The 14,327-nt window shown below is 37.7% G+C and overlaps 2 protein-coding genes across 2 annotated transcripts; one reads left to right on the forward strand and one right to left on the reverse strand.

Annotated features, from left to right (window-relative positions):
* Window positions 1–3,095: 3,095 nt before the first annotated feature.
* On the forward strand, window positions 3,096–8,671 carry LOC119984508 (serine/threonine-protein kinase D6PK-like). Its single transcript, XM_038828496.1, has 3 exons — window positions 3,096–3,404; window positions 4,385–5,853; window positions 7,526–8,671. Exons 2-3 carry the CDS (start codon window positions 4,412–4,414, stop codon window positions 8,400–8,402), a joined length of 2,319 nt encoding a protein of 772 aa, XP_038684424.1. The 5' UTR covers window positions 3,096–3,404; window positions 4,385–4,411; the 3' UTR covers window positions 8,403–8,671.
* A 1,897-nt stretch (window positions 8,672–10,568) lies between these two features.
* Window positions 10,569–11,426, reverse strand: LOC119984310 (nitrate regulatory gene2 protein-like). Its single transcript, XM_038828178.1, has one exon. The coding sequence runs from the start codon at window positions 11,424–11,426 to the stop codon at window positions 10,569–10,571; it is 858 nt and encodes a 285-aa protein (XP_038684106.1).
* Between the last annotated feature and the right edge of the window lie 2,901 nt (window positions 11,427–14,327).

Raw genomic sequence — 14,327 nt, forward strand, 5'->3', positions numbered from 1 at the left:
ACTGGGAGTGTGGTTGTATAAATTTTTCTACATATAGTGAAGTTTCTCTGGTTGTCTTTTGACAACGATAGTGATTTTTTTCTACAGGTTTGGAGTTTTCCACGTAAATTGTTTGTTTTGTGATTGTGTTGCTTTTCTAAGTTCAATTTATCTCTTGTTCATGGTATTGTCGAAGGAGGATCCTAAGATAATCTCCCAATAATTTACTAATTAGACTATCACCCAAGTGGTTAACAATTTATTCACTAATGTGTCCTACGTTTTATATATCTATGTCCTCAATTAGCATTCTATTTTGTGTTTATATACATTTATTTATGAGAAGCATATATTATATCTCCCATTTTTATTCTCACTTTTGGTTATTATATATGTGACAAGGAAAAAATTATTCTCCCAAATATTTCGAAGGCTCAAAGCTAGCTGGAAGCGAAATAGAGGCTCAAATATTGGAGATTTGATTCAGAGCAACTCCAACAATGATATGTAAAATGCGTTTTCAAATGTGTATTATACATACTTCAAAAATAGTTTACATTCTTGTTTATAATTTCTAAAAACTCTTCTGTCCAACAATAGTTCATAAATTAATTAACTCATTTTTGCTCTTCAAAAAATATATATAGTCACTCTTTCTCTCCTCTACGGATTTATATAATTGGGAGCTCATAGGAGGGAATCTAAATTTACATAATTTGATAATAATTCTGTTTGAATGATAAAAACTAAAAATGAGTACGCATATTGAGCAGCTACACTTTAGGCCAACAAAGGACTCAGAAGAAGCTGACCACTCACTGACCTGGTCCGAACCCACCCTCCAATTGTTCCGTAAACCCCGAACCGTGTCTGTTAACCGATTTGTCTATTGTGGACTGCCATGCTCGACGCTGGCTGACTGACCTTTGCACGCGCGCTTGTCCTCAATTCCCAAATTGACCTCTGTCTGATGACGTAAATTAATTTTATACAAATACACAATCCAGTGAGGGGTGCATTCGTCTTGGGAATTATTAAGATTCGCTTGTACTATGCAACGCGCCCTTCTAATTACGTAGGGTCACGCCCGTATGACATGACATGACACCAATATTCCCTTAATGGACAAACACTCGTTTATTTTAAAAATTATAATACTCTTAAATTGATATTTAATTAAAATTTACACAATTTACACTCGAACCACTAATGAAAGTGGTGAAAATCGTACCAATATATCACCACCATGGTGATCAGGTTCGAATCCCTCATTTTTCATTTAAAAAAAAAAAGTTATACAAATATTTACAAAATTAATCAATTTTCCAACAGTATTTGATTACATTTTTTTGACATATTAGCATTAACATTTTCTTATTGGATGAACTACAAGAAGTGGGTTTTAATGATAGAAAAATGTGAAAGGACATAAACAAAAGGGCATGTTATTGCTCAATGAGTTGGGCCATTTTTAACAATTGGCTTCTTAAATTGATTTCATAATGATAAACCTTAGACCTTCTAATATCTTGGGAGAGAACCAATAACCATGAAAATATTAATAAAAAAAATCATACAATATAGACCATAAAGTGTCGCAAGTGAGTCGTTGATTGAACGACAACCACATTGCATGTAAGGGATTACCCACCCATTAAGACGTGGGTTTGAATCATACTTCCTCCCCAAATCCCTGTTTCACAAAAAAAGAGAGTCACAATTTTAACTAATAAAATAAATTAATTAATAAAAAAGTATTATTACGACAAATGTGCCTAACTTGACCGTCATAAGAATGAGAAGAAAGAAGAAGAAGACAAGTTTTATAACCATGGCCCACTACTTTCCTGGTTCCTTTTTTAGCAAGAAAAGTTTTATTCCATTTACATATTTATTTATATTTAATATATGTTTTATATTAGAAATACCAATAACTTAGATGACGCTCATATATGTTATATCTCATAGAGATCCCGAGTTCAAGCTTCTCCCATCCCCTTCTCCTGTAATAAAAAGAATGTTTGTATTATTATAGTGTCATTTGTAAATGACATTTTTTAGCTTCAACGGCCATCCTTAATACCCACCACATACCCTTCATCCATAATGCCTATTGTCCAATGATGGTATGTACAATGTTAATAAAGTTCCCAATAATCAAATTATATGGAAATGGGCCCATGTGGGCCTATACAAATGTATGGTGCCATCGTGTCGAAGCCCACAAACAATCTCTCCTTCCCAAAAATAAAAAAATAATTATATTTGCCTCTCTTTTTCTCTTTAAAAATCAAGTGAAATGATTCTATTATCATATGGATATTGTTATCTAGATTAATTAAGGAGTAATTATCATCATCATTATCCTCTAAGTTTTGTTCCAAAACTAATGTTCTCATTAATTTTTAATTATTCCAATCTATCTTGTCTTTAATGTATTATCTATTTAAAATCTCTTAACATGTTTCACCACAAAATATTAAGCACGTATGGATGCATTGTATAGAAAAAAAAATAATGTTATCAGAAATCCCACACCCCCATACATGTCAATAATATTGTCCGTTTTGAATTATTCGGTTTCCGTGGATATATCGGACCCGCACGACTTTGTTTCTCCTTAACCTAGTTATTAAGGGCCAAAATCCATGGGTCAAAAAACTCAACTTACTTAGGGTAAAAAAAGACATTTGTTACATATTAAGGGTGGAGTTTGATTTTATTAACAAATTGATTGAGCATTGTCCAACCGATGTGTGACTCTAACTCATAACAAATATAGAGCCATATAAACAATAAGTTGGAGAGAATGAATTATAACATAATATTTATACCATATAATATTTTTTAGAAACCATGAGCTATTGAGTTTTGGCATACTCGAATACTCGAATTTAAGAACTCCCGAACCCGAATCCGAACCCGTAAAAGTTTGGCTTATTGGTGAATGAGGATGACACGGAGGAAAGGCGGGAAGCGGACCCACAAGCTTGTAAAGTAGTGTAGCTTAAAGAAGGAACACAGTGGGTCCCAAGGAAAAAGGGTCCCACCTTACCCTTACGGTGGACCCCACATTCCCTCTCTCCCTCTCTGCTGCTAAAGTGCCACCGGCTCTGTCCATACAAAGCAAGAACCAAAGAGGAAAAAGCAAAAGCTACAATTCCTACTACCAGCTACAGCCATCCAAGAGAAAAAAGAAAAGCTTCGGTTGCAGAGAGAAGACAGAGACAGAGAGCTCTCTTTGTCTCTTGGGCTCTGAAAATCTCTTAAAATCTCGAACGGCTACTTGGAGAAAAAGGCTTTGTGGAGTACGAATCTCAAAGAAGTGTGTAGTGTAGTGTGAAGAGAGCCAGAGCTTCATTCTCCTTCTCTAGGAAGTCCTCCGATTTGTACATGCCCGTCCGTACGGACTCTTGCTATAGCTGGTGAGTAATTCCATTTTTTGGTCCCCTTTTTTAATGTAATTTTTCGTGTAGTCGGCTTGATTTTATTTATTTTTTTTAAATTTCCGTATGCTTTTATGGTTTTTGAGATCTCTTTATGTAACTAGATTCGAATTGGGTTTTTGCGTAGAATTTAAGGGTTTATATAGGGAATGTGCGCAGATGGGAACAAAAGAAGTGCGAGAGAATTTCGATTCCTTTTCTCTGCTGAGTTAATGGGCTTGTTTTTTCTTGCACTTTTTGATATTGTTATGTTTTTTATTTGTATTTAGTGTACCATGAATGTATTGGAGTTTATAGCTGTTGCAGCTAAGCATATGATTTATTTGCCTCATTTGGTGAGAGGTTTTTTCTTAGAAAATAGTGTTTTTCCACATCAAGGGGTTTGATGGTACAAGGCTCTTGTAGTGAAGGTTAGCATCTATTGTAGACTTGTAGTTTATCTTATATAAGGCATTTGATTTTCATTTGTTGTGACTTGGGAAAGCTGTATTTTCTTGGATTATTTACCCTTTTATTTTTAATTTTTGTGGAGGGGATGAGATAAGACAAATTTCCGGCTCAAGCCGCTCAAAAGGCACATAGTAATCTATGTGTTTATGCTATAATGCCTATACACTATGATAGTGCTGCTTTTAGAAATTAAATCAACAAGATACAATTGAGTTATGTTATTTCCTACTTTATTTTGGGACCTCGTTCATGGGGTTGAGGTGGCTTGTTTTCCGGTTGTTCTTCGACATTCATTTCCACCAATTATTGAAAAATTGATATGTGTCCTAGACTTCTAGTGAATTAATTTGTTAACAGAATGTAATGCTCCTTAAACAAGCTAGAATTTGAGGATATTCGTTTGCTGCTTCTATGTTCTTGATTAAGTAAAAATGTATTGTAAGAGGGAAATTGAAGTAGAAGCTGGTGTGGAACTTACATTCCCAGTGGATCATGTTACTTATTCGCAGGGTTTCACGCTGAAGATAATTTCTGTAATGTTATACATGGAAAGGGTTCCAGAATCAAAGGCAAAGGCTCTTCCCGGGAAATTGCCCATAGTTGTTGAGTTACCAAATACAAGCATGACCTCGAAGAGGGAAGTGGGTCAGGCATCAAGCATGCACAGAGGAGGCTTAGTAAGAGAACAAGTAAATCGATTTAATGGACAAAGCTCCAGGGATTTAGACTTAGCCTCACCCATAAGAACATGGACACAAAAAGACTCTCTATCTAAACAAGTTGGTCAAGCATTTGACATGCACAAACGTTTTGCAAGAGTGGATCTGGGTCATTATAATGGACGAGACTCCCGAGATTCAGACTCGCCTGCACCCATCAGAACATGGAAAGGTAAAGATTCTTTGCCTGAGCCAGAAGAACTGATGACCGATGTTCTTTCATTCGAAGGCAGTGGTGATTCTTTTGATGAAGGTGGCACAAGTTTGTTCTGCGGGGCTAGTCATCCCCCAGAACCTGTTGATACTGATTTAATGAGACAAGTCTATGTACCAATTGGTCAAACCAAATCCGAAGCTAGTTGCCTGATGAAGAGTATGTCTGTGAAGGGACCCTTTTTGGAAGATCTTTCTATCCGTGTCCCTGCTAAGAAACCAAGTCCAGCTGTTCTTTCCCCTGCAGAAAGTATAGTTGAAGAGCCTAATGACATGGTTACTTCGTCTCCTCCATTTTCAGTTCTCCGGGCATCGCAAAATACAGATAACTCGCTCCTTCCCCCAGATTCAGAGGAGAATGAATGTGTTTGGGATGCTTCTTTGCCTCCGAGTGGTAATGTAAGCCCATATAGTAGCATTGACAGTATGGGTGTCGTCACAGCTATGAGCATTGTCAATAGTTGTTCCAGTACATACAGGAGTGATACCATTATGAGTGATGGGCTGCTTAGCCTGGACAGGAATTGTGAGGGCACAAAAGGGAGTGTTAGAGGGGATTTACTTGAAAGTGCAAAGACTAGTCTTAGTCGAGCAAGTCACAGCAGTGGTCTTAGTGATGACAGTAATTGGAGCAACTTTACTGGGAGTGCTAATAAACCTCACAAAGGAAATGACCCTAGGTGGAAGGCCATTCTTGCCATCCGAGCACGCGATAGAATTTTGGGCATGAGTCATTTTAGATTATTCAAACGGCTTGGTTGTGGTGATATTGGCAGTGTATATCTCTCAGAGCTGAGTGGAACTCATTGTTATTTTGCAATGAAAGTGATGGACAAGGAATCCCTTGCAAGCAGGAAGAAGTTGACTAGGGCTCAAACAGAAAGGGAAATTTTGCAGCTGTTGGACCATCCATTTCTTCCAACTTTATATACACACTTTGAAACCGACAGATTTACTTGTTTGGTAATGGAATATTGCCCTGGGGGGGATCTGCACACTTTGAGGCAACGGCAACCTGGCAAACATTTTTCTGAATATGCTGCACGGTATGGTTTATATTCACTGACATTCTTTTAAGTTTTAACTATCTTGGGCATTTAGCATTCCTCCACCGTTTCTTCTCCTCCATGATTAAAGGCTTAGCATTCTACCTTATTTTGCTGTCATGTTATTTCCGTCTTTGTTTAATTCCTTTTTTGTAATTTTTGCTCTGCATTTATTGAAGTTAGCATCTGGTGAAGGCTTCTGTTCTGAATTTGTTTTCTTTGCTGCCCTTGCTTGCCATTTTATAATTTTTCTGCAACTTCATAGCGTAGAAATGGAATAAAAAATGGTTCTGAATACTTAAAATGGCGCTCACTTGTACTTGCTGTCTTGTTTCATATGTTTGCTTCTGTAGCTACCAGTTTCATTTAGACGACGTTGCATAAATCATGTAACACAATGTTATTTCAACTACTCTGTTCAAAGAAAATGTTGGTTCAGCTATTATATGGAATGGCGTGTGCGTGATACTTGGTTTCATCTGTTTGAATTTACACCGCACATGATTCTTCTCTCTGCCAGAACTAACGTTTGATCAGAAGAGCTAAATAAGCTACAATGCTAAAAAGTAATGCTTGGCTGCTTCAGGCCTTTATTAATATTCACTCAGAGTTTACCCTTACTTGTGCACTGTTGTCTGCCTATTTAGTATGACAAAGACCATGGTTTACTCTTCTTGTTATAATGATTTCCTACTTTATTGGAAGTTAACAGAGGAAAAGCTATCTGCATATGGGGTAGTTGTTGATTTAAGATACCTTTCGCTTGTGGTAATTTACTTAGTGAGTCCTGAGTAAATTATTATACTTGTATTCGTGTACTCCAGGTTACTAGATTCATGGCCAAACTGCTTCATGCATTGTCACTGGTTAATTGGCTACATATTTCCTTCTTTGAAGCAAAATAGAATCGTATCATGATCCAAAAACGTCCTGCAACTGGTATAACCTAAAAAGAAGGAAAGAAACAAGGAAAGGTCATTTTAAAGACCAAACTCCAAAGAGCACTGAAACCTTGGAGAAATGACAAGTTATAAACCCATAGTTGGAGAATGACTAAGCAACAATTAGATTAGCTAATCAGCTTTCTTTATCATATGCTGGAAGTATATCCTGTGGTTTCATTCAAGTTGAAAGTGTGTTTGCTGTATATAGATGGTGAAAAAGAAGTTACAAACTGAACAAACGGATGAACTATCCAAGACATTGTGACTAGACTTACTAGGAAACCAACCTTTGGAAGTGCATTGTGCTCAGCTCTGTTCAAAGCTCGCAAGGCATCAGAGCTTTGGACCATTCACTCAACAAAGTGATCCATGCTTGAACTGCATCATGGCTTGTGGGCTAGCAAGCCTCTTAAATATCTAGGTTTCCACAGAGGTTCGGAGCAATGTATAAAAAGAGATGAAGGTTAAAATGATTCAGTGCAAATACTTGGGGACCTCAAATAGTTTCTATTAAGGATTCATGTAGCCAACCCTAAATGTTTGGTATTGGGGCTGCTTGTCATTGTTGTTGGTGGCATAAAAGTAGTTTGCCTACTTGATGTTTATGCTACTCAAGTTTTTGCCAAATCAAGCTAAATGGTATGTCGTTATTTGATGAGGAGTTACTTCTTGTGGAAATACTATTATCGGATGAATTTTTTATTCATTGTTTTTCCTTGTGCAAGCAGGTTTTATGCCGCAGAGGTTTTGTTGGCGCTGGAGTATCTGCACATGCTTGGAGTTGTCTATAGGGATTTAAAACCTGAAAATGTTCTGGTCCGTGATGATGGGCATATAATGCTGTCAGATTTTGACCTTTCACTTAGATGTGCAGTTTCACCCACTCTGATCAGAACCTCTTATGATTCTGACCCTTCAAAAAGGGGAGCTGGTGGTGCATTTTGTGTTCAACCTGCCTGTATTGAGCCTACATCAGTATGCATTCAGCCTGCCTGCTTCATTCCTCGATTCTTCCCCCAAAAGAGTAAGAAAACCCGAAAACCTCGTTCAGAAATTGGGTTACCAGCTAGCTGGCTTCCAGAGCTTGTTGCTGAACCTACCGCAGCCCGATCCATGTCTTTTGTTGGAACTCATGAATATCTAGCCCCTGAAATTATCAAGGGAGAAGGCCATGGTAGTGCAGTCGATTGGTGGACATTTGGCATTTTCTTGCACGAGCTACTCTATGGTAAAACCCCATTCAAAGGCTCAGGTAACCGTGCTACACTGTTCAATGTGGTAGGGCAGCAACTCAAATTTCCAGACTCTCCAGCAACCAGTTATGCAAGCCGGGATTTGATCCGGTGCTTGCTGGTGAAGGAGCCCCAACACCGACTAGGAGTGAAGAGGGGTGCAACTGAGATCAAGCAACACCCTTTCTTTGAAGGTGTCAATTGGGCTCTAATAAGATGTAGCACACCACCAGAGGTACCAAGACCAGTAGAGGCAGAAGTTCCACGGAAATTCGATCAAGTCGACCCAATTGGCATTGGCAGCACCAGTAAAAGGATTGTAGGAACAGACATGAAAGGTGGGGGCAACTATCTCGACTTCGAGTTCTTCTAAGCTCTTATGTTGCAATGATACTATGTTTCAGAAAGTTAAGTGACTGAGGGTTATTGAGGGGCTAATAGTTTTATAATTTCAACCCAAGCAGGCCTTAGTTTCTGATTAAAGAATTGTTGGTTCTATGTTTTATGGGTAATCATCAGTTAAAATCCCAAAAGAGTTTGCCTGATAATGAAATTCAGCAAAGCTACCCAATAGATTTACAGACATTGGTTTCATTTCATCTTTTGAGTCATGATCTATGGCATCTATTGCAGGTTCTTTTCTCCTGGGCAATCTAGAGAGATGGTAAGTGCCTATTGCAGTTTCTTTTCATTTTGGGGGATTGAGCCCCTTGGAACCCATTGGGCCAAGGGCCGTATGATAGCTGACTGTGGGCCGGGCCGGTTGAATATATTGGTGGTAAACTTTAGTCACACTCCTATATTTATTAAAGATACCTCGTGAATTGATTTTTATAAGGGATGATCAACTTAAGTTGGGGTCATTAGAAATCATTGGGAAGTGTGTGTGATATGCTGATGTGGCAGAGTATGGAAGGGAAGGAATATGTGACACATACTACAATGGTAGTGGTAGTGAAAGAAATGATAGAGAGAATGAGAGATTTGTTGTTGATTGTAATGTTAAGTAGGGCTCAATCAAGATGTAGACCAAGCAAAGTCCCCTCTTCTCTCCATGCCACAACAAAAAAAGACCGTCAAAATGTCATTGTTATATCCATCCATTCTTCCATGCCCTAGTAAACATCACTTTATGAGCATCCAAGTCATAAATGAAAGTGCACCATTGTTTTTGCTCTTAGCACCATTATAGGCATCAAAGAAGTTGTTTATCAATAATTGGAAGCGATATACATCAACAATAGGAGTGACAAAACTTTATCCGATCTAGATGGCCGAATTTGTCCGACCCGGATTAAACCAAGTTTGGACATAAGTTATGTCCGAAATCCGGGTTTAAACAATTTTTTTTTGTCCAGTTTAAAATCGGGTTCAAGTGCAAGCACATAAATCTTTTCCGGTTTACTTATCCGGACACTAACCCGGATTAGATTATTGTTCGATTTACTTGTATGAATTAAAATTAATATGGATTTAATCAATTAAGTATGTCCGAAATTCAATCCGGATTAGGGTTCAGATATGTAAAAATTTCGTAAACACGTATTATTGTTCGACATGAAATCGATTTTTTGTCACCCCCAACTAGCAGGACCACTTTGGGAAATGTAAAATGTTTTGATATGACTGAAAAAACAAATAAAATTAAAGCAGCAACCAAAAAGTGTTTGCATTAGCAGAAAGGATTGTGGCCCACAAACTTATCATTCCTTTGCTTTTAATTTTTATCCTCTCATGGTCCCCTCTCTATATCTTCAGCCTTCATCTACTTGGGGGCTTACTTGCCCTGGCAATGTGGGCTTCTCAAGGCCACACAGACGGTCACACCATTCAATTTGTACCCAAAAATTCAGTAGCATCAAATTTTCTTTCATACTTGGTCCCTTGATATTTTCCCCTTAGAGTGTCTAGGGACCAGTAGCTGTCTCTTAACGCCTTCTTTTTCTTCTCATCGGAGTTAGTTGTATGCTGCGTTCGGGAAGGATGAATCGCTCCCGAAAAGGAATCTATTGATTCTCTCCCAATTGGTTGGACCGTAGGTGCGATGATTTACTTCACGGGCGAGGTCTCTGGTTCAAGTCCAGGATGGCCCAGCTGCGCCAAGGAAAAGAATAGAAGAAGCATCTGACTCCTTCATGCATGCTCCACTTGGCTCGGGGGGATATAGCTCAGTTGGTAGAGCTCCGCTCTTGCAATTGGGTTGCGATCCACCAATCATTAATTTTAAAGGTGGAATATTTGAACATTCTTTTTGTCCTTTTTTTTGGTGTGATGCACATTTTTTATTTGAAACATGTGGCGGATGAATCATTATCATATCAATGTACATCTAAGATTGCTATCAATGTACATCATTATGTTGCTTCCAACTATTACTGGTGATGATTTACTTGTGGATTCCACTATGGAATTCATCAAATCATTGACATAAAATGCATGTCAATGATTGTAAGATATTTTCAAAAAGACTCAACAAGTGATGATACCTAGACTCGGGTACGAGTGTCGGGTATGAATACATATTCATGTGACGGGTTCTTCAAATTGGAAGTCGCCATAGAGGGAGGCAAGGTAAAGTGAAGAGTCCAGGTATCATATCAGTACCCATGTCATGAATATCCGACACCAGTACGACAGGGTAAAATGAAGAGTCCGGGTAAAATGAAGAGTCCGGATCATCGGTGTCTAAGTGGTGATCGTTTCTATAGTGATGCTTGCTTTGATTTGGGGATTGAGCTTGCGCGTGTGCTTTCCGCTCGTAGAATTCAGAGTCCGGAGGCGATGGAGGGTAGAAATTCTCCCAATTCCACACAGACGAAGCTTGAGAAGGTGTGCTTGAGTAAGTCGAATTGGCTTGGAACGCCATCGGGAACTGGTAATTGGCACTGAAATTCGACTTCGGTGACGAAGAAGGACTAGTCTCCGACAATATGTGCGGAAGCTTCGTTCTTGGAGGCTTCCGGCGACGATGATTGACCACCGAGTCCATACTCGAGGCAGAGACGATGTGAGGCAGCTTTGAAGTAGCAATGGTAGCAGAAGGAGATGGAAAAAACGGCCGCGGCGGCGGGTGGATGGACGAAGGAGCAGGTGACGGCGGAACAACACGTGGAGGGATCGGATTGGAGGAAGCAGAATAGAGAGGATGAGGAGGAGGAGATGGGGACGGATTTGTCCTGTGTAAGAGGACAGCAGGGGTCTGGTCGGAGACTGAAAGGGGCTCACCGGAGGCAAAAGAGCAGAGAGCAGAGCCAGTAAGGCGAAGAGAACGGCAGTAATCGGCGTGGGCAGCGGCGAGGTGATGACGTGCGAAGACCGCCTCCTTCATGAGGCGGCGGCGCTCCTTGCAGCGTCTCACGGCATCCTCATTGTCGAGCTTGGAAGCTGCACAACCCATAGTGGTTTGGTGACAGAGTGGAGAAGTGAAGCTAAGGGGGAAGAAGGTTATAGTTGAGACTTTTTTTAGAGTGTTGTCTGTTTTAGTAAATCTATTTATAAAATAATAATATTCTTTTTTTTTTAAATATCACCGATAAATATTTTTTTTGGTACTTTAGGTATATAAAATAATAAATATATTATATCTAATTTTGTAAATACTGCCTAGTGTTGATGTCTGTGAATGTCTTTCCATTAGGGCTGTTATTGGTACGATTACCGTTACCAAACACGGAATACCGTTACCATACCAATTCTTTCGGTAACTCAAAAAATGTTACCGTTACCGTTACCGGAAGAGTCGGTATACCGATGGTCGGTATACCGATCGATCGGTAATGGTAAGTCGGTAATTGGTAAATTTACCAATTCTTAAACCTATTTAAAAAAGAGAAGAAAAAAAATGCATCAAGTAGCATTGTGATTAATAGTCATTATATGAAACTACAACACTTTCATCTTGCCTACAATATCGATAATAAAAATGATAGATTAATGAGAAGGATCATTGTGCTACATGTGAATAAGAGAAAATACCTATCAATCGGAGAAAAAAAGAAAGGAGAATTCACATAACATTATTCCAACAATCTATAACGGAAAATCTTTCATTTCATTAATTTCTAATATTTTTAGTATCCGAAGTGTTTTAAACTCCATAGCAGGAAAGCTAGAAGAAACAAAATAAATAAAGATAAAAGACCATAATGGAAAGGGAGAAGAAAAGCATGTAATCAATACCAACAAAGCATTTTGTTATGTAGCAAACGCTGCTTTAAAGTTAATGAAATTGCTACGAGTGATATATAAATGATAACCCTAAAAATAATCAATGGTCTAGATTAAATTAGATCAATCTAATTGTCATAATTAAATAAAACTAAAACTAAAAATAATATTAATATATATTTAATATATATGTCGGTAATCGGGAAATTTACCGGTTTTGAACTTTGCTTACCGTTACCGTTACCGAAATCATCGGTAAATTTACCGTACCGAACAATTGGTAACGGTATACCAATCTTCTGCTATTTTCGGTAACCAATTGGTCGGTAACGGTATACCAATGGATAATTTACCATACCAGTAACAGCCCTACTTTCCATGGCATATGTTCTTGGTTTAGTTTATTTAATTTTTTTGAAGTTTTGCTGCCAAATTGTGTTATATTATAAAAGTTTTGTTTGTACGGTGGTTTTTTTTTTTTTTTTCTAGTTTTTTTTTTGGTATAAAAAAGATTAAACAAGGTGTTGTTGAATGTTCACGTGGGTGTTGGGGATTGGAGGTAGGACCCAACCACATTTTTTTTTCTTGGTCCAAGGACCCACTACGCTTAGCATTGGAGGTACTACAACAGGTGTATCAAGAAAATCAGAAAATAAAAAAGGGAAATCATAAGTGTATAGTACTTAGCACAACTAATTTAATAATATATTTTTTATTCAAAATAAAAATTAAATTTATCGTTGGAATATCTTGAACTTATATTAAAGGTCTAGAATTGTCATCTAAATTAAATTTTTGTTTTGAATAAAAATTATATCATCAGAATCAGATTCATCACGTTAAAGACTACACATTTATAATTTTTGTAAAATTTTTCAAAATTATTTTAGTGCACTATTGGTGCAAAGTGCATCGGTTCTCCCGGATCCGGGGCGGAGGATGGGGAGAACTTTAGGAACTAAGTTAATGGGTCTACCATTTGGTTGATTATTAGACCATTTAGTGTGAGGCTCTAAGCAAATGTAGTGTTGTGTTTTTTTGGATTAAGTTGCTTGGTCTTTTCTTCAACTTAAGATCCTGTTTTGTTTGAGAAAATGTTGGTTCAACCCCCTTTTCTATGTTTGTCTCCCTTCTATACATATTGCTTATATATATACATGATACGAAAATATAAAAACAAAAATCAAAATGAAGAGAATGCAACCAAAATAGTCAGGAGTCTCACAGATTTTAAAAAATTTGAGAAGAACGAAATGATAAAGAGAGAGAATGCATAGATATATACCACAATGAGTGGATCCTTTCAAAGAAAAGCAGCAAAGGGATACAGGATTGAAAACAGTGAAATGGTGAGTTAGGTCAATGGTCTTACTGGACCACACCTCCCATACCCATCCTTTCTTTCCTCCTTTAAAATTTTTGCCCTTCTTTTATCAATAATTTTCCGAGAAAAAAAGCTTGGAACTTTTTTCTATTAACAATTTCGACATATATCTTAAAACGGTGTGAAAGTGCTTTTGGCCAGCATCTAATTCCTCTTTATACAAGGAACCCCCGAAATTTGTTCACTATTTTACCCCGGAGGGCTAAAGATTCGGAGGGGTTTGTTTCGAACTCTCGCTTGGCAATAAAGCATAAGGTGTTTGGTAGGGACTAGGGTTCGTGAACCTTGCTACACCTCTCTTATGACTTCTTCTCTGAACCCCTCAAAACTATAGATTTGGAGGTGTTTGTTCATTAAACACTTACAAAAATATCATCATTGATTTTAATAGAACATTTGGAACATCACTCACATTAAGAGTACACCAAAAATTTTACATATTAAATACGTTCCAACCCACTACTCCCTCAAGCAATAGTTTATACTCATAAACTCAACTCTTATGAACCCCTCCCAATTCCACCCCCTCCGAATCCAACTGCCAAGCTCTCTTAAGGCGGAATTTCTCCTATTGTTTTTCATTTTAGATTAATTTAGGGTATTTCTTACTTTAGTTGATTTATTATATTTAACATCATGCACATTACACTTATTACATGTATAAATGTAAGAGGAGAATATTTATGTGATTTGAGCTCCATTTGTTTCCAGGAAAATCAAGCTTTTAAAAATTGTCAACATATTTTC

This window comes from Tripterygium wilfordii, chromosome 18 (genome assembly GCF_013401445.1).
Source record: "Tripterygium wilfordii isolate XIE 37 chromosome 18, ASM1340144v1, whole genome shotgun sequence".
In the NCBI taxonomy this organism is placed as follows: Eukaryota; Viridiplantae; Streptophyta; class Magnoliopsida; order Celastrales; family Celastraceae; genus Tripterygium; species Tripterygium wilfordii.

What these genes read in the sequence shown, in the direction of transcription:
- LOC119984310 (XM_038828178.1), bottom strand. Translation starts at nt 11,426, where the DNA reads ATGGGTTGTGCAGCTTCCAAGCTCGACAATGAGGATGCCGTGAGACGC.
- LOC119984508 (XM_038828496.1), top strand. Translation starts at nt 4,412, where the DNA reads ATGTTATACATGGAAAGGGTTCCAGAATCAAAGGCAAAGGCTCTTCCC. An exon ending in TTTTCTGAATATGCTGCACG is followed by an intron (nt 5,854 to 7,525) that starts GTATGGTTTATA and finishes TTGTGCAAGCAG; the next exon opens with GTTTTATGCCGCAGAGGTTT.